Genomic DNA, 21,172 nt, shown 5'->3' on the forward strand with positions numbered 1-21,172 from the left:
GCAGACAAGCGCACAATGGCTGTGGGATTTAGTAAAATACTGGAAAACAAGCTATTTTTTCTCTTTCTCTTCTCTCTTTTTTGACCAGAAGATGGAGCTAACAGGCTGCAAATGTTCTTTAGAAGTTCTAATGCGCTGAGGCAGATCACACAGATCTTATCCCTGGTAACAAAGTTCAGAATGAAGCTGGCATCTTGTGTTTATATACAAAAGAGCAGATTAGTGATGTGGGGGTGTCACACCAGAATCCTTCTATCAGCAGCAGTGTTAAAAACCTGACTGTCACTAAACTGTGAAGACTTGCAAAGTAAATCTGTAATCATAAAGATAATGATTTTGCTACCATGGAGTATATTCTGTATATTTGTCCTGATTCTGCTCTGTGACTTTATATCAGTAACTCAAAGTGACAGTTCATAAATCTATACAAAGTAGACGTGATTAATCTGGCTTTTTTCATTCAGCAGATATTCAGTTGTTTTGAACAGAGATATATAAACCCACCTGGGTGGATATACGACGCGGGGGGTGGCGCGGTGTCAAGCTGGGCAGAGTCTGTTATAGAAAGACGTGAACAGTTGCAAGTTTTCATTCAAAATAATAGACTGTTAGCCCGGCTGTATTAGCGCAATAACAGCAGCTGCTCGCAGGGTTAAGCTGCTTTTCTAGCATGACGCGGATGGAATACACTGAGCGTTAATGTTGTTTACATGGCCAGCACCACGTAGGCTTTAAATGTGAAAAGCCAAACAGGAATCTGCATTTTAAGGACGTGACTTTGACCGAAAGCGTCAGCTGTGCGCCTCACTTGACTGGAAGAAGCAGTGGAGCGCAGCAGCGCGCAGAGCATGTAGCCGAAACTACACCAGACTGTGGAGTTGAAGTTTTCTTTTGTTTTCTTTTGTTTTTTTCTTTACCCGGAGTGTTTTATTCCATCTGTGGGAAAAAAATAAACATTTAAAGCTGCTCTTCGACATTATTATTTGCTTGGAGCTAAATGACAAGGAGGTAGCGACACAGAAGCACTCAGTGATTTAAACAGGGGAAATCATGGAGAGCAAGGGATTACTTCGCTGTAAGATTGTGGTTGTCGGGGACAGCAAGTGTGGCAAGACGGCTCTCCTTCACGTTTTTGCCAAAGACTCGTACCCAGAGGTAAGGCAGCATTTATTAGAAATAGAAATACGCACAGCAGCCCTGAATGGTGCGACGGCACAGGTGCGTAAAGTCCCCGAAACCACGCGGCAGTGTTTTCACGTAGAGTGAGATCGCTACAAGAAGGCTTGACATTGTGGATCATTGTGGGAACTGATTGATACCTAGTTAAATGTGTGGCCTGTAAACATTTATTATAATGTATTTGTGCCGCCAAAAATATCATGGAAGTTAAAACTCGAAACTGTAAATGGATGTTCTCTTTTTTCTTTTCTTTTTAAAGAAACATTATGGTGTTCTCATTGTGTATTATTTCATCACGTCAGGATTTTACCGGGGTTTGTGTTAAGCCTCATCTAAAGTGATGCAACAGCATCATGTAAATTAATAACATAATTAGAATTCAGTGGCCAGTTATCACTGAATTTTTTTTTGCCTACGTGCGCTTTTGCGCACCGTGTCCGTCTGTTGATGTGGGACTTTGCAGGTTTGACCAGAACAACAGAATAACCGCCTGGGAGCTAGATTGTGTGCTGTGAGACGCGAGATATTAAACCCGGGAGTGTGTAATGTTTTATAGTGGTGACCGAAAACCGAATAGAGGCAAAAAGTTCGCACAAGTAATACTTTGTCTCTCAGAAGTAGTACTCTGTCTTCTTTACTTGATTACATAATTTTAATTACACCAATAAGACATCTGAAGTAAGTAAATATATATAAGTAAATATATATATATATATATATATATATATATATATATATATATATATATATAGCTTTTTAAGAACTAGTTTATGACAAAAAACTTACAGATTGTGAATGGATAAACCCCAAAGCATACTTTTTCAGCAAAACTAGAGAGGAATGCAGACTAAACTCACTAACAACAGGAAATGTGTTTAGTGAAGAAGGAAGAACTTGTGTTCCAAAGGAGGAGAATTTTTATGTGATGCAGGAAATGCATTCTGTCAGACTCTTGAACTGTTGGGATTAATCAAACCAAAGCTTTTTGAACTAAAGTTCAGAACTTGCAAATAGGTCAAAGCAAAGCATTGGACTCATCTACTTTCCACACACACACACACACACACACACACACACACACACACACACACACACACACACACACACACACACACACACACACACACACACGCACACACACACACCATCTCTCGCCTCTTGACATTCACAACTGCACTTACCATCCCCACAGCAGCTATTTGAATTAATTAGGAATCTGACTGTTTTGTCATGAAAATCACACCGTCTTTCTTTTTTACAGTGGGCATATCATCTCCTCCAAGCTTTGATCTAATTTTAGCCACCACACGCCTCTCGTTTCAGAATTACGTTCCCACGGTGTTTGAGAATTACACGGCTAGCTTCGAGATTGAGAAGCAGAGGATCGAGCTCAACATGTGGGACACATCAGGTGAGATTCCCAATCATCTCTTTATGTTCTCCTTTCAACTCAAGATTATCACACCAGAGTGATGAAAGGTGTGCCGCATCATCAAGCCGTGATGAGGTTACTGAGCGAGGAGCTCCAGATCGGCAGACAGCTGACTCCTTGGAGTGTTCCGCAACTTCCAGGCTGTGGGCCAAAAACATGAACAACCACAATGTGTCAGGATAATCTGTTGAGAGTACTGACTGTTGTTTTGTTTTTTTTTTAATTTCAAAATGAATTAATCTAGTCTGGGACGCAGAAACATAACTTGTGTGTATTTATATAACTTCAGTCCTACTTCAGAGCTAATCTGACACTTTCAGCAGCAGCTGAAGTGTTATGTGAGGCCTCTGAACAGCTTGTTATTCAACACATACCTACTCCGAGTAACAACCACAGCTAATCAACACATGAAAATGCAAATTAATTGCCTGCATACATGATTTTGATGAGGATTTTGGCATCTTGACTGAATTCATGCAACATGGCACCAGTTTATTTCAGATAACAAGTGTTCTCTGTCCACTTGTAGCGCTGAGAGCTTGCGAAGCTGTTGCACAAACTCTTAAATGTGTTTACTGAACATTTTTTGATTTACAAAGTCATTATATCTTTTCAAGACTTCACTTTGGAGAGATGATCAGACGGAGGGCCTCTATGGGTCTCCAGATGTGCATTAACTCTCTCCCATTTTAGCCTTTAGACCCCTTCATGTTTCATTTCTACTTACAAAACTCCCCAAAACTTGTTCTCACACAGCGTGAGAGCAGCTTTACTGCAAAGTGCTCCATTAACCTCCACCCGTGCAGACAGGGAGACCAGCTAGGCAAGCTGGAGATTAAGAGCTGCTGCAGCTGCCGAGGCTGCTTTGCGGTGGGTGAGGCCGCTTTGCGGTGTTTAAACAACACCCTGCGAAATTACCGGCTGGCTCACGCACACACCTTTCCCTCACTAAAACACTTAAACAGTAATTTACTCCGCCTCGGAAAGAAATGCAATTCACCTTTTTGTGCGAAGCAGGTGCCGTTCAGAATTGTTGTGTCACATTATTGGAATCTGAGCGGACATGACGCTCCCAGTTGTGAATGAGTTTATGAGGTGTGAGGTAAAAGAAGGGCCAGCTTCTGTCAAAAAACTCCATAAACATGTATAAGACAATAAAATCTGCTTACTTGTGCTACTGTGAAAGAAAAAGAGGAATTAGATTGTAATGTGCATCACTTTAGGAGGGTTTACAGAAGGATTTACTCAAGTCAGAGGGATTTTTCTTTATATACGGGCACCCCAAAATGTTGCATGTCTAACTGAAAGGGATTTAAAAAGCAATACTATCTGATTTTATTAGAATTTTTTATACAAAACTATATTATAACTAATAAATGGTACTAGAAGCTATAAAAAGAAGCCAATTCTGCAAGCACCAGTGGTTACAATATTAGTTTTGTGTGCTCATTAGATGCCTTGATAAGAATCAGACGAGAGAACATTTATTATACAAAGACATGGCCCCATATTGAGCAGCAGTGCTTAACGGGAGCTGATCCAACTCTGACCTTAGGTGGCTTCTTCCAGCTCTCTTTAAGTGAGGAGGAGACATGTGTGTTGCCTTGCAGCATCCCTGCCAGCTATTCTGGGTTTGTGTCAGGAGACAGGTGCATCGGCAACTACATCAGTAACACCACAATTCCCTCTGGTACCTGCTGTGTTTTACTAATAGCTGAACGGGGGGTTACAGTCACCTGGTGTGCTTACATGGAACTTTCTGTATATACACTGCTGCAATACCCTTGACTTTTAAACTTGCTCCTGCTTACTTTATGCAATCACAGATTTATGTGATTTGATAAAGAACATGCTTTATCTGATATGTGTGTTTGTGACATGTGGCATGGCAGTGTGTGCAGTTTGTTTAACCGCAGGTGAACTGACTCAATGAAATTGAAGTTCTGGATGAAACACTAAATATAAAAAAACCCCAATCCCAAGCTTCAGAGCACCAGAGGTTTCGAATATATAAGAGCAAAAACTCATCACACATTTTAAGCTATGAAGCTTGAACTCCAGTGTGGATGACAGGGGAGGAGATAAGAAGAAAAGGATCATGTTGAGTTGTTGTAGAGGCTCACAGATAGGAAAGTGTATTAGGCAAGGTGCCAGAAGCGGTCTCTGAGCTGCCCGCTTATTGTGCAGAAACAAACAGTGGATTTAATTAATCAGGCACTTGCTGTGTGACCGAACACTTGCCCCCTGTCTCTTTCATTCTTCATCTTGCCACACAACCCACCTCCTGCTTCCCTCTGCTACATCCAAACATGCTTGTAGTTTAAACTCCCTTCCTTGTAGGTTAAACTCTTTTTTTTTTCCCTGCCAATTTAAACTTTACCCTGAATTTATTGCCCACTGGCTCCTTACACTTCCTCAGTCTTTCAGTCATTGTCATGTTGCTCTGTTTCTGTCTTCAGTCATGTGGCGCTGCAGGTGAGACCAAGTTGAGATCAAGCTCAGATAAATGGCAATGGCATTCCTGTAAAAAAAGAGACCCTTTCTAAATGGTTCTGCACCATTTCTATCAAAACAAGGCTGGAGATGGTATGCCATCACAAAACTAAATCAATGAAAAAGAAGTGCATTGAGTGTATTGTAGTTAAAATACACTATACCTTCTATGTCTCCTCATCATGACACAGAGACTCATTCACTGTCCTGTAGTCCTGTTGGCTGGATTTTTGCAACTCATTATCATAAAGATGTTGAAAAAGAATCTCCAGTTAATCCAAAACGGTGCAATGAGACTTCCATTGGCCACGCATTAAATAAATAACACTGACTATTTTCGTCTGGGCCTCCAAACTCCGCAGATTGAGCCCCATCATATCTTAATGATGGCATAGTATTATATTATCCCAACAGAGCACTTTGCTCGCCGACTGCAGACTTACTTGTGGTTTCTAGAATTTCTAAAAGCAGATTTCAGCTCCTGTGGAACCACCTCAAGAGACAGACACCCTATCTACGTTTAGGATCAGAATAAAACATACTCTTTGATAAGGCTTATAGCTGGGGCTTGATCAGGTGACCAGGATCCATCTATTAGTTATGCTGCTTTAGGCTCAGACTGCTGCGGGACTTCATGCAATACACTCAGCACTTCCTCTCCACTCACCTCTTGGTACTCCCCATATATCTCATTAAATTCTTGTCTTATTTCTTCCTTAGTCTGTGTTTTATCCTGTCTCCCTTTGTTCTTTCAAACTCCTCACCCCCCACCACCTCCTAAAACCAGTTGAGGCTGATGGCTGCCTCTCCCTGACTCTCATTCTGCCGGAGGACTCTTCCTGTTAAGAGGGAGTTTTTCCTTCCCACCATTCCAAAGTGATTGCTCATATGGGTGATCAATATGAGGTAGGCATTTTTAATGCTTTGGGTGAATGGTATGGGCTTTTATTCTAATTCATCTTCATAAAAAGCCTCTGCAATGTTTAATGGACAATGAATCCCATGGAGTCATCAGATCACAATAAAAAAAAATTAAAAAAAACAACTAGAAAATAAAAGTAGTCTAAAATTGCAAGCATTATTGATTATGATGACACAGCAGTTGTGTAGCAAGAACTTGTTACTCTTCAAATAAAAAACAAATAAAAGTGCTTAAAAATCTGATCCCAGCTGACCTAATTTTGTCATAACAGTTTATATGTCTAGATTTGCCCTTCTCTGCAGTATTCTCCTCCTCTCTTTAATTTCATCAATTCTTCCTAATATCCCCTCAGGCTGCCAGCCTCCCACCCGGCTCCTTCTCTGTCTCTGTCTCCAACAAGTCAAGGTCAGGAGTCCCACTGTATTGGGGCAGTGCCCTCTCAGCACTCTTGCTCTTGATTAGCTTACCTTGCGTTTTCTTTGTCTGTCTCTCTATCCATCTTTATCTCTTCCTCACTTTTCACTCACTCCTTTTCTCATTTCCCATACTTCTTTCTCCCAGATTCCGGCATATGGCTCACTGTAATCTGTCTTTATACGCAGCGACAAAAAAAAAAAAACTGAAGCAAAGCATCCTGGAAGCAGCAACAAATCAGTCAGAATGCACAGTTAGGTCCTTAGATATTTGGACGATGGCATAATCTTTGTCACAATAAACCCAAACAGTGGGTTTCTTGATGATTTTTTTTATTTAGGGTCATTGTCAAGGCTCATAATTACAGACTAAGACAATTCTAAATATAAGGATTGTTTTTTATACCTGGATGAAAATCCTTTGCAGTCAGTGACTGTGTGAAGTCTCAAACCCTTCATTTTGCTCAATAGCCCTGTACACTACAGAATTCAACCTGCTACTACTATCAGCAGTCACATCATCAATAAGCAGTAGCTACATGGGCCCCATACATGCAACCTACATCTGCATACATTCTGCAATCCTCCACTTTAGTGTTTTTCTGAGTTCCTTCAGGCTGAGCTTTGTTTGTTTTTTAAAGAAAAGTAGCAGATTGTTGATTTGACCACTCCTGATATTTTTGCTGTTTCTCTGACAGGTTTTATACTGTGTACATATATACAGTATTTTTTAGCCTGAAACCATGAAACTTGTAGCTGCTTTGGAATACAAATGTCCTACTGTAAAACCCAGACAAAGGTTTTTACAGGGATGAGGAAGTAAAAGAGCAAGAAAACAAAAAACCAAAAAATCCTGTAGAGCCAAGGATGGCTTGCCAACAATGAGCTCAGGAATGTCTTCAGTTTGGATGTTGGATACTGTTGTGAATTCTGGCAACAACTTGCACTGCACTGGTGCTAGGCTTGGTTCTGCCTTTCAGACAGGGAATGATCTCAAATGTGCTTATGGAACATTGTATTCATTTACAATAAGAGTCAAACCTCTCACAGCATGTGCACATTTGCACTTACTGCAAATGTGCAGACTTGGCAGCTGTCTGCAACTGAAACAAAGAAGGCTGAAGTGACATGGTATGGATTTTTTGCGAGATGGTGGAAGAAGATTGTCATGGAAAAATGGGCAAAGGTGAAGCAGAGGCAAATTGGAGCTGCGAAATAAATAGTGCTCGACTGAGTGAGATAACGACCCCTCCTATTAACGAAGTCTGTTATGAACAACAGCTTAATTATATTGGATGCATTGGAAGATGTGAACTGCTTAAACAAAATCAAACTAGCATCACAAGCGGCGTGGAAGATGTTTGAAAGTCTGCTGTGTGTAGACGTCCAACAGATCAATCAGATTTTGCACTGCTGTTGAACACAATGTCCACACAGAAGTATCCCATAAGTGACTGAAATCATGGAAAATCAGTGATGATGGTCTCCTCGATTTGCATTGGACCTTGTATTGAAAATTCCAGTGAACAGCGTACAAAAGCAAAAATAACCATAGATATTTTATTTGCTTAATATGCCATGGAATAACAAGGGAGCAGGTCTCACCTGACCATGAAACTGCTTGTCAGTTCATTACCTTTGAGCCTCTGAACATAAAAATGGCTGTAATCCCTAAACAGATATCACAATATTTTTTTTAAACAGCTTGAACTGAAGCTAAAAGTCTGTACTTCAGTCGTGACTGATTGCTTTGAAACCCACTGTAATGGTGCGCAGAGGCAAAATGACAAAAAGTGCATCATTGCCTAAAATAATTGTGGACCTAACCGTATGTGGGAGCTAATTAAATGTTTTCCACTGGCTCCCAGTGTGATTTTATTTTGCTGCACTGATTGTCCTGTGTGGCTTTGTTCAAGTCAAACATTTTTCTAACTTGAGCCGAAAGGAATTCAGATTTCACGAGCATCTGTTTTACTCAGTTATCAACCGATCTTTGAGTGCGAGGCTTAAAAAGGTCATAAATCAGATTAATACATAGACTCCAGGGATGGCATTTACATTCTTAGCTAATTGTATGGTATTAATTATGAATATGCCCTAAAATGACTTTTCCCTGGATACTTAGGTACAAATAAATCATGGTTTTATTATATTAAACTTCACATTAAATAGAACTTTGTCCTGGTTCACCTTCTAACATTATTATTTCTTAACTATTGTATTTGGGAAAGTATATTACAAAAAGCTAACATAACTACATATATATATATATATATATATATATATATATATATATATATATTTATATAATATATATATATATATATATATATATATATATATTTTATATATATATATATATATATATATTATATATATATATAAAATATAAAATATATATAAAATAATTTGACATACCTCAAGCTTTTGTTCTTGTCCTAACCTCCTGACAGCCACCGGTCCTCTGAGACCAGTGAGGCTTCAATGAAATGGATCAGCCTGCTAGTAACAAAGTGCATAAACATTCATTTAAAACTGATTCTTTGCTAGGTTCTTTGTTATGTGCACACACTCCTTCATCCCTGAATGATTCATAGGTGAGTGTTAAACAATCCTCTCAAAAAGTCAGGTACATGGACTGGACTGAAAATGAGCAGAACAAGCAGCCAATGTTTCCTTTTTCAGCCCTAAAATTACCCTTAGATCTGATCGCTGTCATCAGCAACATTTTCTGTTGCAACGTGTTGCTCTTTTAAGATATAAATAATAAACATTTCTCTAAGACGCACCTTAAATTACTTGCTCAGAACGAAATGGCACTGGGCAACAAGCTGCTAAACATAATGGAGCCAGGTGTTTTCTTCAGGAAATGAGCCCGACATAGCTCAAAGGAAAGTGGATCGTGCCGTTACATTCAGAAACATGACTCTAAATAAATGAAAATGTTACTCTAATGTCAACCTGAAGTATAAATGCGCAGCTGTTTTGGTTCCTGCTCCTATCGAGTAGCTAAAAAATTGCAGAGTGCTTTGTTTCAGCATATTTCACACACGCAGAGTGTGGACACTTAATGAAATGTGACCGTTTGGCTTGTGCGCCTTTCTGTCAATGTAAAGAAATGCCGTGTAGCTGAATTCTGACCTTATTCCCCCACTGGGGCTAGATGACACTGAAATGACTCAACTCTGCATGATGCACCTGCCACAACAACAAAGGTGTTCAGATCACCTGGGTTTTACAGGTGACTGTGTGAACATGTGAGGTATGAGTTAATAAAACAACCGGCTCAACCTGCATTATCACACCTATAGCAAGTGAACAGTGAAGGAATGCACTGTTCTGAATTCTACTTCAAGTTAGCTTCCTGCTCACTGGAACTTTCCTAACTTCCTCGAGCCGACAGGGACATGCCGCGACATGTTAAAACACACACAGATACTTAAACACACAAGCAGTGAAAATACTGTTTGCCCCGTTGAATCCAACCTTCCAATCTATCCCAGGTCAGCAGAGTCTGTGGCAGAGATTTCCTCAACAATCCATCATTCATTTATGAGCTCTTTTTTATGACCCCAATTACATGTTGGCTCCTTGAAAGCAGCACCCAGATGTGCTTTAAGCGAGCGTCTGGGCAAACGAGTGGCACTGGCTCCATGACAGGACGGAGCGGAGAAAATGGTCTGGTGTGTCGAAGCGTTTCAGAGGCTTTTTGGATAGAAGTGTGGATAGCAGGGAACTGGGTTTGTAGTCCAAGTTCTGTTGTTTTTTTCTTTCCTACTGAACATGTGCAGGGGTGTGTGTGAGTAAGGGTATGAGTAAGTGCTGAAAGAGATTACACAAGTGGGAAAATATATAAATAGGGACAGTGAAGGGATGGAGGAATGTAGAGTCCTGGTGGAGTGCTAAGTGCTTGGAGTCGTGGATGGGAGACGGTATATGCTGAGTGTCAGTAGGGTTTCATGGTGCGAGCTTGTGCTCCAGCCAGCCGGGTCTCATTCTCCTCTGCTCATGCAGTCCATTAGAAGACCAAGGGTGCATTTAAAATGAGTGGCCTAGATGCGTCTCTACTCCATTCCCCCGGGACACGGAGTCTGTTTCTCAGCTAGTACCTGTAGTGTGTAACTCAGCAGTCTGTCTAAGACTTTTGAATGAACTTGAGCACAGCGAACATCATCATTCATTTAAAACATCAGGTAAAACAACATGACATTTACCACCCAGCACAATGCGCAGACTTACGGAGACATTTTTCACGCACTAACGCATATGGCAGGTGGCATATAGAGTATACTGCATGCCTGTTACAGCAGCTCTTCTCATTTTTAATTATATGCCTTTATTCCTCTGCCAGCAATTTGTGCTTAAAATGGGAAATTAAGCAGTGCAGATGTACTTTCTAATAATTGGTTGTCATCTCTTTTTTCTTATTTCTTTTTAAACCTTCTCCATGACTCCTCTGCCAAAACAGGAACTGAGGCAGAGGTTTGTTTGTCTGTGTTAGTGAAACTGTGCAAAAACTACCAATCTTTATATCATGATATTTGTTGGAGAGCTGAGAAAAGGAAGAAGCCTTTCATTTTTTTTTCGTCTTTGGTTCACCTTTGATAAAATTGCACTACAGGGCGTTGGTGGAAGACAATTACATTTTTTTGTAGAGCAGAAGCTGCTTAGTTATATATTCTCTCAGTATTTCATTTTTATGAATAATCTATGAAGGGACTGTTTGTTTCTTTTTGTTTTTCATGATGCATTTTCATTTTTGTTTACAGTTCATTATTTTTGCTTATCACGGGTCTGGAAGCTAACAGGTGTTAGCCTGTGTCGTTGATATAAATGTAGTGAAGTACTGCTGGTCACTTCAATACATGAGTTGCATAAGTTTTAGCTAATGTAATTACCATGGCAACATCATGGCAATGTCATGGCAACTGGGTATATCACTCATGTAGCACGTTGTCTGACAGTGTGTTTAAAATATTTACTTTTAACCTGATATAACACATTCCAGCAGCACAGGAAAAAGAAAGGCAGAATTTACTGGTTAATCCAGATAAGTAGAATGATAATAAAAGGTCAGAGTACAATAAAAGTCCTTGGAACTGGTTAAATGTGCTCCAACATAGCAAAAAGTTAAACCATGAGAAGAAAATTACCTGTGACTGTAGCTCTACTGCTAACTTCCTTTAGCATTTATTTAATCTTTCGTATTCTCTGTTATATTCTGGTTCCTTTTCTTGATTTCGTAATGTTTAGTTATTATCTCTTAGTATTGGTTATGTTTCCTGTTTTATTGTGATAGCGTGTTGTCTAGTGTTCCCTTATTATTAATGATTTGCTCCTACTTTGTTTCCCATGTGTCTCCACTTCCCCTAACCACCCGTGTGTGTGTGTGTGTGTGTGTGTGTGTGTGTGTGTGTGTGTGTGTGTGTGTGTGTGTGTAATGTCTCAGTTTCCTCTTGTCCTTTGTCAGAGTGTACTGTTCAATTTCTCGGTGTTGGTCTGGTTCCTGATCTTTGGCTCCTAGAATCTCAGTTTCTTTACGAGTTTATAGTTTACAGTTTTCCCTTAAGTTCTGCGTTTGAATCATGTAGTTAAATATATCAGCTCAATAAAGGGCTCGCCTTTACTTAAACCTCCACCTGCCTCTGTGTCTGCATCTTGGATCCTTCTGTACTCACTGAAAAGATTTTATTACACACTTTGTTTAGACACACAGGCCACTCAAGGGGTATATCCACTTAAGACCCTCTCCATCCCTTATCTATAATGCACGATGCAGCTTTGACCACTCACTTCAACCCCCCAACACCTGCCATTACTCCTACAGCAGGAGGTGGTGGATGGTTTTGACCTTGTTTCTACTGCATGTGATTCACCATAATTAAAGTACAAGCATGAGTGAACCTGGTTTTCTGTTTTCTGTATTCACGTTAAAGTAAAGTAAAATCCCTGAAATACAAAGTAATTAAGTGAATGCGTGCACACAAAAGACAGGGATGAACCAATAATGAGAACGATGGACCAGTTGATGGAGATGCGCCACAGAAAAATGAAATGAACTGTTAATTTAAAACACACATAATCTACACAGAGGGACGGTGTCAGGGTAGGAATAGTGATCCTGAAAATGTTGATGGTTCAGCTTTCTCTTACTGAGCTCAGGTTTGCATTCACACTGTGTCCCTCAGATTAGAAGGGGCTTGCTGTTTCAGCTACTTTTCATTGCTTCTAACAAATACACTCTTGGCCCAACTATTGCAAATTGGTGCTCCTGATTGGACAATTAAGTTCATGACAATCTTTATAGTGGAAATTGTGCCGAGTTGCAACCAACAATTAGGCACACACGCTCGGTTCATTCTCAGTAGATCACGTCAGAAGACATCAGAAGACTATGAATGTACCAATTCATGTACCAAATTTACCTTTAATTGTTATTAGTTATAACATAAGATTTACATTTGAAAAGATTTACTTTGTTTGACCCAAATAATCATTCAGAAATGATCAAAATCATTTTCTGTCGGTTGATTAAATGTTTGGTTGTCGTACCTCCAACTTCTTAAATGTCATGGCGCATTAAAAATAATTACCGACAAGCACAAAATGTGTAGTCGTGTAAACGCTGCGTTTAGTTACCACTCGATGACATTTCAGCTCTGCACAGAAGAAAACTGTGATTCTGTTTCTTAATTAACTCAAATTTAGGCAAAACACTTTAAGAGCTTAAGAGCTTACTAGATCATGCAAATTTGTGATATTTAAACTACATTCAAAAGGTCTGGTCCAGACAAGTGGTGAACAACGAATGTTTTTATACTTTAAGTTTAAATGTAGAATGCGGTGCATGGAGTCACATACAGTTGGGCTGGTTGAGGCCCAGATGCCAGTCTGTTCCCTCTGTCATTAATTTAAAAGACTCCTGCTGGATTACTGCTGATTTCAGGCAAAGTATGCTCAGTGGCAGCGCTCTCCCTCTATGCCTGTTGAGTTAGAAAAATAACATCATATACAGTTTTTCAGCGAAATCCAGCCAGGTTACAGCTGCTACTTGGCAACACCCTAAATGAAAAACTTTAGCTAGGCTTGGGTATAAACAGAGACAGTGTAATCTTGTTCCTGATGGCTCATAATTTGAAGAGTTTCCAATAAAGAGCTGGTCCCACTTCAGCGTTCAGCAAAATAACAGACAGATCACATACTCCAGCATGAGTGTGGTAAAGAAAATCCAAATCTGTTGTCACATTGCTGACAACCACATTGTGCAAAATGTGTCTGTCTGTGCCTGCGACTGCCAGGACCAGCTTCACTCAGTCCTCCACGCTGCTTTTCAGGCTATTATTGTTCAGTATTCAAGCAGAGAGGTATGCATAACAACAAGCACGGTGTGCTCTGGTTACATGAATCTCTGATTCATGTACACCTAAAATGGATTATTCTCAGTACAGAAGAGAACGGCTTACCTGAGGAGCAGTCCTAGCCTTCTCCTCGTTTTTTCCTATCAAAATAAGAGTTCCAGTTATCATAAATGTGGTGCGTGACGAGGTCATGGCATTAATTGATTTATATCAGCTATTAAGAATAAATAGAAAACTTCTGTAACATGAATTTTTTTATTATCTAATGGCAGCCGTCAGTGGATGGATTTACACTTGTCATGGTTCAGCTACCATCATCCTGACCATATATGACCATCTGTTATGGCGTGAGCAAAGTTCCATACAAAGGTCGTATGATGACCTCTGTGCTGTCTCCATGGCAACTGAGAAAATTCCATCTGTTTATAAACGGTACTTGACTTTGACCCAATGGGTCAGGGGATGTGCGACCGAGTATGATGTAATTAGACTTTTTCAGGTGCTTCACTTCCCAAACACAGACAAGCACAGAGTCCAAGGGGTTAGAAGACTGATATGATATATCATCACTTAACAAGTTCATAATATTTGATTGATGGAGCATAGGCCTTTCCCTCAATCCCTTATATGATGAATTTATAACACAAGCTTTAATGGCTCAGTTACATTAGGAATAAAAAGAGACACAATCTGCTGGAGAATAGCTCTTTCAGTCACTTTTGATTGCAAGATAGTTACACAGGTCTCCTGATTGGGTAGCAACCTGTCCCCAAACAGTTGCAGTTTAACTCAGACTGACTGAAGTGATTGACGAATGTAAAGGTTTGCAAATAATCACCATCTCATTGATAAATGCATACAAGTCTGTCAGTCTGCGCTGATGAGCGCACAGGCAACACATCTGCAAAGGGGAGTCAACTGGTTGCCACCTGTTATATTCTGGTTTTATTCCTACGCAAAAGCAAGATTGCTGAGAGCCTTTGCAGTTTTGCAGTAAAATTGCAATCCTGCAGTAACTACGTCAGTATTTTTAGAGCAGTTTCTGACTTTCTGTTTCAGCTCTCTCAGGACTTTAAATGTAAGTAGTTAAATTGTGAATGTGAATTTCTGTGCATGCAAACGGCAACAGATTTGGAGTTTTCACCATTTAGCAGTGAATCGCCATATTATCACAAACAGATTGCAAGTAATTTTCACCTTGACCCTGTTGAAATGCAAACTGATACAGTGAAATCCGTCTTATTGCTGTTTTATCGTCGTCTTGATGCCCCGTGGTTCCCGTCTTCAAAGCAACCAGTTCAAAGGCAACGAGATCACGGTTCCATTTGCCGCAGTCGCAATAATTTTGTTAGTGCTGCAGTCTCCAACCGCTGTTTTCCTTAGTGTGACTTTAGCACAAGAATATTGTTATCTCCAAGTCTAGATAACCCTGATGACATCATTAGGTTGCTCGGAGATGATGTTAGACATCAAGCATTTGTTTTGATTTTGGCTTTGTTTGCTCCACTGCCCTTAGATTAGAAACATTAAAACGCTCTAATGTGTCTAGAAAACTTTGTAGCTCAATAGCTTTGCAACTCGCTTTGTTTAAGTGGCAGACAAAGAGATAACAGAGGAAAATGAATAAAACTTTTATGTTAAAATGATGATGCTTTAGCTTTTTACAGAGCAGCAGACAAAGCAGCAGACTGTCTGCTCTGCACGGTGTCTCAGAGTGTTTACGAATGTACGCCGAGTGATCAGCCTCGTGGAGCATGCATACAGAGTGGACTCTATCGCTGCCTGGTGCTCAACCGAACTTACAGGCTGATTCCATATTGTCTGCATATTTCACACAGCATGAGTACGTAGCACTAATGCTCAGCCACTGCAGGGGGCATTATTTATATGTTCGAGGCGTAGCAGATGAATGCATTAATCAATAGCATTCATTTCTTGTGCTGTTTTCTGTCTGGATGTATTTCAGGAATGAAAACCCAAACTATTTCTTCAGAAGGGCATGACTAGGACAAACAGGATTTTAATATTAATGAACATTTCTGCGCTGTGATGAAAGTTGGCAGGAAAAAGCGCCATAAGAGGGGATTAATAATGATTTTCTGTGCTAACATCTCAAAAGGTGTGTGTGTATGTGAGTCTGTTTCTTCAGAATCATGCAGCTATGCATACAAAAGGCTACGACAAGTCTGATTGTCTCTTATCAGCAGCTTTACAGCCTTGAGCTTGACTAACCCGAGACATTACCCAAAATACAGCACAGGAGGTTTAATAATGAGTTTTTACAAGTTCAGACAAAATATAAAAAAGAGATATCTCTGGAGCACATATATAAAAAATCACTAACAAGATTTGGCATATTAAACATAAAATAGATAATATTCCTTCCTTATTTTCTAAATTAAGAAACCTGCCCATCGGGGATCGTTTAAGGCTGCTCCTCAAGGAATTCTGCTTCATAAAAAGTGAACTTCTCTAAAACGTGCAGGTGGCTGATGAATTAAACAAAAAACAAACAAACACAATAATTAAAAAAGATTACGAGGCTTTTCTACCATTTTTCTTAAGAGCAGCACACTGGCACCATGCGTATGACAAACGTTCTTGTTTACTACGCGCTTCCCTCATCAGTTTACAGCGATGTGAAACAATTAGTCAGGAAGAAGTGTTGAAATGATGGAAAAGCTTTTTCCACCAAAACTCTTCTCCTTGCAGCTTTTGTAGTGTGAGCTGTTTTTTTGTTTTTTTTATTGATTTACACTCAACAGCCACTTTATTAGGTACACTTTACTAGTACTGGGCTGGACTCTGCTTTTGCCTTTAGAACTGACTTAATTCTTCAATCGACAACGTGGAAACATTCCTCTGAGATTTTGGCCTGTTTTCACTCGACAGCATCGCTCAGCTGCTGCAGATTTGGTGGCTGCACCTCTGAATTCAGCTCTTGTTTGAGAGGTTTTGACATGGAGCATCCCCCTATACATCCCCCATCTACACCACCACTAGCATGAGGCACTGGTGCAAGGCAGGATGGATCCATGCTTTCATGTGCTTTACATCAAATTCTAATCCTACCATTCAAATGAGACCAGGCAATGTTTTTTGAATCTTCTGTAGTCCAATTTTGGTGAGCCCATGTGAACTGTATGATGCTGTGTCCCATCTGTTTCAAGGTTTATTTGTTACGCGTTCAGAGATGCTCTTCTGCAAACTTTTTGGTTGTAACAAGTGGTTATTGTAGTTCTAGTTGCTTTCCTATCAGCTCAAAGCAGCCTCGGCAGTCTTCTCCAACCTCTGGCATCAATCTGTATTCTTTGTAAACCCTTAGTGTGAGAAAACTGTAGCAGATCAGCAGTTTCTGAAACAATCAGACCAGACCGCGTGGGCTTCTGATGCTGGGTTTGAACTTCAGCAGGTTCTCTTGATCATGTATATGATTAGCTGGCTAATTATTTGCAGGTGTAACTAATCAGTTGGCTGGTGAGTGTGTCCTGTATGGGGTTGAACTGGATCAGAAGACATTAGTGATTAGTTATTTTAATATGTCACTTTCAGTTCTTCAAAATTGGAAAAACATATATGCAGCTGTAGCCCTACATCACCTTCCCAGGTCTGCCTCCTGTACCTTGAGGATATTTCCTGACAGTGTCATCTGCATCTCGTTGGAGTTCTCATTATCAATTAATAGCCAACGTTTTGATATTTATTAAACATCCAGATGTGATGCAAATAAAGAATCGTGTTTTAAATAGTCTCACAGCTCTGTGTAGTGACCACTTGACCCTATGGCAGCTTGTGTGCACTCAGATTTTTCAAAGCGTTTTGTAGAGTTTGACTGAGAATCCTTCCTAAAATGTAAAATTCAAGCAGCATCAGAAGATTTTTTAGAAGGACAAACATCTCGAAACAGAGAGAACAGCCAAAGGTGGAACACAAGTGGATTACATAAAATTACACGAGTGCTTGGAGAGTAAATGCGTATGAGTTACAAACAAAGAGGAAAAAAGGAAATGCAGATTTTTGTAGGCACCAAACATCAAAGCATGAAAACCTCATGTGGAGTCACAGCATGGTGCTGCTGTTTCCCAGACTGCTTTGCATCACTGTACCAAACATTATACATCAGCCACACATCTGAAACATACTGACATTTATTTTCTGTAGATTGTTTACATCCCAGAGTTTTCCATTTGTGGAAAGTGCATCTGGTAGTACATTTCGGGTCCAAGCTACATCTGCAAACTCTTCTTAGCTGTAAATGCAATTAAACATCCAAATCTTGTTCTGCATGATGGCTGAAGCCCGTGTACTCTGAATGCCTTAAATGACACTAACGTCGTTTCTTTGAGATTGCTAAATTCATGCAGTACCCCTGAGGCGTCGCATGTGTCTTTTATGAGTTTGATCAGAGGGTTTTACTCAGAGACAGATGGACTGATCTTGCTACAACAGCAGGAAACTCCCCATGAGGGGCATCATACTACAAGTCCCAGAGAGCGTCAGAAAAGCTCAGATCAATACACATTAGCCTCTGCTCGAGTGCTGAACATGGATTAGCTGACTTCATGGAACCTTGAAGCTTCCAGTGTCTGCATGTGTGTCTGTGTGTGTGTGTGTCAGCATGGACGGGACAGACAGCGCGATCAGCAATGCGCCCAATGATGTTTAAAAGATCCCAAAGCGCAAGTCCATCTTTTCAGACGAACTGCAAAAGTTGCAACTGCAAAAAAATTTCCCTTAATCTGGTATAACACTGACAGGTGATATGAATAACACTGATTATCTCTTCATCATGGCGCCTGTTAGTGAGTGGGATATATTAGGGAGCAAGTCAACATTATGTTGTTGGAGTTGATGTGTTGGAAGCCTGTAAAATGTGCAAGTGGAAGGATTTGTGCAGGTCTGAGAAAGACCAGATTGTGATGGTTAGACAAGTGGGTCAGACCATCTCCAACAAAGGAAAGAACAGTAAGGGAACTAGCATCAGGGCGTTCCGATCCAAAAAGTTCATGCTCATTCTGATAAAAAGGTGTCAGAATACAGAGTCTATTGCAGTTTGTTGCACATGGGGCTGCATAGCTGCAGACCAGACATAGGTGCCCATGCTGATCCCTGTCCACTGCAGAAAGTGCCAACAGTGGACACGTGAGCATCGGAACTGCACAACGGAGCAATGGAAAAAGGTCGGGAAATGGTGGCCTGGTGTGATGAGTCTTGTTTTCTTTTACACATGGATGGCCGGGTGCATGTCAGTCGCTTACCTGAGAAACATGGGAAGAAGGCAAGCCAGCGGAGGCAGTCTGATGCTATGCACAATGTTCTGTTTGGAAACCTTAAGTCCTGCCATCCATGTGTACCGCCTACCTAAACATTATTGCAGACATTGGACGTCTCTTCATGGCCACAAAGCAAAAAAGGTTCAGGAATGGTTTGAGGCTTCCAAATTTAAACTGCATATAATGTTCAGCCATAATAAATGTCGTCACATTATGTTATTTCATATACAAGAAATAGCCACAAATATCATGCTTTTTGCTGCCTTACCATTAATTTATCCTACTGCTATGGATTGAAAGGATTTTAATGATGCCAGTAGCAATCTTTCTCGATTTGCTTAATAATTCCAATTCAATTTTCTTTCTATGGGAGATTAAAACGTTCACAGATTTTCAGCAACACAACAGTTTTATTATCTCTGAGTCAGAGCGTGGTGTAGAAAACAGAGTAGAGAAGCAAGTTGGATGCGTTTCAGGTTTGCAAAAGGTTAGCGTCTATGAATTTGTTGTAATGGTTTTGCAGCTGTTAAAAAAAATCAGAGCCAGAAAATAATATAAGGATTTGATAAGCCCGGCGGCATGTAATACTTGTGTAGCTGTGTTCAGTTTTGTTGTACAGAGTTGAACTGACAGGATGTGACTCCAGGCGACTGAAATGAAACAGATCATTACACCGACAAAAATGATTTCTGTGAGTTTGAACATTTGTTGGAAATATTTGGCATGATGCGAATGCACAAGCTAATGAAATCTGTAGAACTGGACAAGATGTTTTTAGAAGTTTTAATGCAGAAATGACAGTCCTAATCAAGAATCACAAAGGACTGACTGCTATAACAAGTATGCGATGCAAGGTTATTGCAGTTAATTTAAACTAACTACAAACTAAAACTAGATGTGAAAAGAAATTATTTGGTTTTGTCTGATGAAGGACATGTTTATTGAGGCTCTGGGTATCTACATGGCTGTGATTTAACTGTTTTTAAAATGTTATGTATTTTAATCGTATAATAATAATAATAATAAAAAACACGTAAACGAATAAAAAATAAACTAAAACAAGAAAATCCACTCTGGGAACCACCTGGAAAAAAAACTGAATCAAAAACAAAAAGTCAAAAGCCAAAATAAAATAAAAATAAAAAACTATATTAGCTCTAATGTGACGCTCACAATTTGCAATGCAGCAGCAAAGTGACCAATAAAAGCAAATTAAAACTACATTAAGCTAAGTTCTGATGAGAAAACTAGACAGAAACAGAAACTTTAACAGGAAACCTCAGAGGCACATGATATACATAAAGAAATACTGATATTACAGTGTTAAAAAACAAATGCCTAGATTATGATTTAAGTAAATAAAACAGTTAAAAGTGTAAAACATAAACCACCACCATTTGAACACATTTCTAAGTACACACTCCCCCCCCCTCTAAACTGGCACTTGCTTGTCCAAACTTTGAGAACCCCTGATTCGCAGGAGGATCACTGCATTTTGTTTTATTTTCATTAACATCCCGACTACTTTGGAGTCAGAATTGTACGTCCTTTGGCATTTTGCAAGTCGGCATGAGTCTCAGTGATGGTACCTGAACAAAACACATTACTCTGCATAGTTGTAGCCTATATAGACCTGGTGTAAGAGGAACTGCTTACTGAGCATCTCTGCAAAGGACTTCTTTTACAACATCTCATCCTACTGCCCAGAATGAGCGAGCAATATTTCATATAGAAAGTTTGAACTTGCATGCCTGTGTTTTTCTTGCTTCTCTTCACAGTTTTCTCTGTGACCTATATTTCTGCCACTGACACAAACCTAAAGGAGAAAACGGTGTCATAATCAAATAAGAAATATGTAAAAATGCAAAGGACCAACTGCAGAGACAAAGACTCAAACTTTTGCACTTTATGACTGCCATCTGATGCAGCTAAAGAACAGCCATCTCAGCTAGTACGCGTGCGAAGGGAGTCTGAGGAGGTTGTTCGATGGTTTATGGCAACTGTCAGATGCACTTCCATGCTCCCTCTCTTTCTTAAGCCCTGCTTCCATTAATCATCCTCATTTTCTGTGGACGTTAAAGACGTATCCTGCACCTGCAAAA

The 21,172-nt window shown here is 39.9% G+C and overlaps 1 protein-coding gene across 1 annotated transcript in view; it reads left to right on the forward strand.

Moving 5' to 3' along the window:
• The first annotated feature begins 784 nt into the window (after window positions 1-784).
• The window catches only part of LOC309712547 (rho-related GTP-binding protein RhoN-like), a 32,920-nt gene continuing 12,532 nt past the window's right edge, over window positions 785-21,172 (forward strand). Inside the window, exons 1-2 of the mRNA XM_082543399.1 lie at window positions 785-1,155; window positions 2,503-2,590. Of these exons, the coding sequence (XP_082399525.1) occupies window positions 1,051-1,155; window positions 2,503-2,590 (193 nt within the window). The 5' untranslated portion in view covers window positions 785-1,050. The remainder of the gene's footprint in view (window positions 1,156-2,502; window positions 2,591-21,172) is intronic.

This window comes from Aulonocara stuartgranti, assembly GCF_965226115.1.
Source record: "Aulonocara stuartgranti genome assembly, chromosome: 8".
Classification (NCBI taxonomy): Eukaryota; Metazoa; Chordata; class Actinopteri; order Cichliformes; family Cichlidae; genus Aulonocara; species Aulonocara stuartgranti.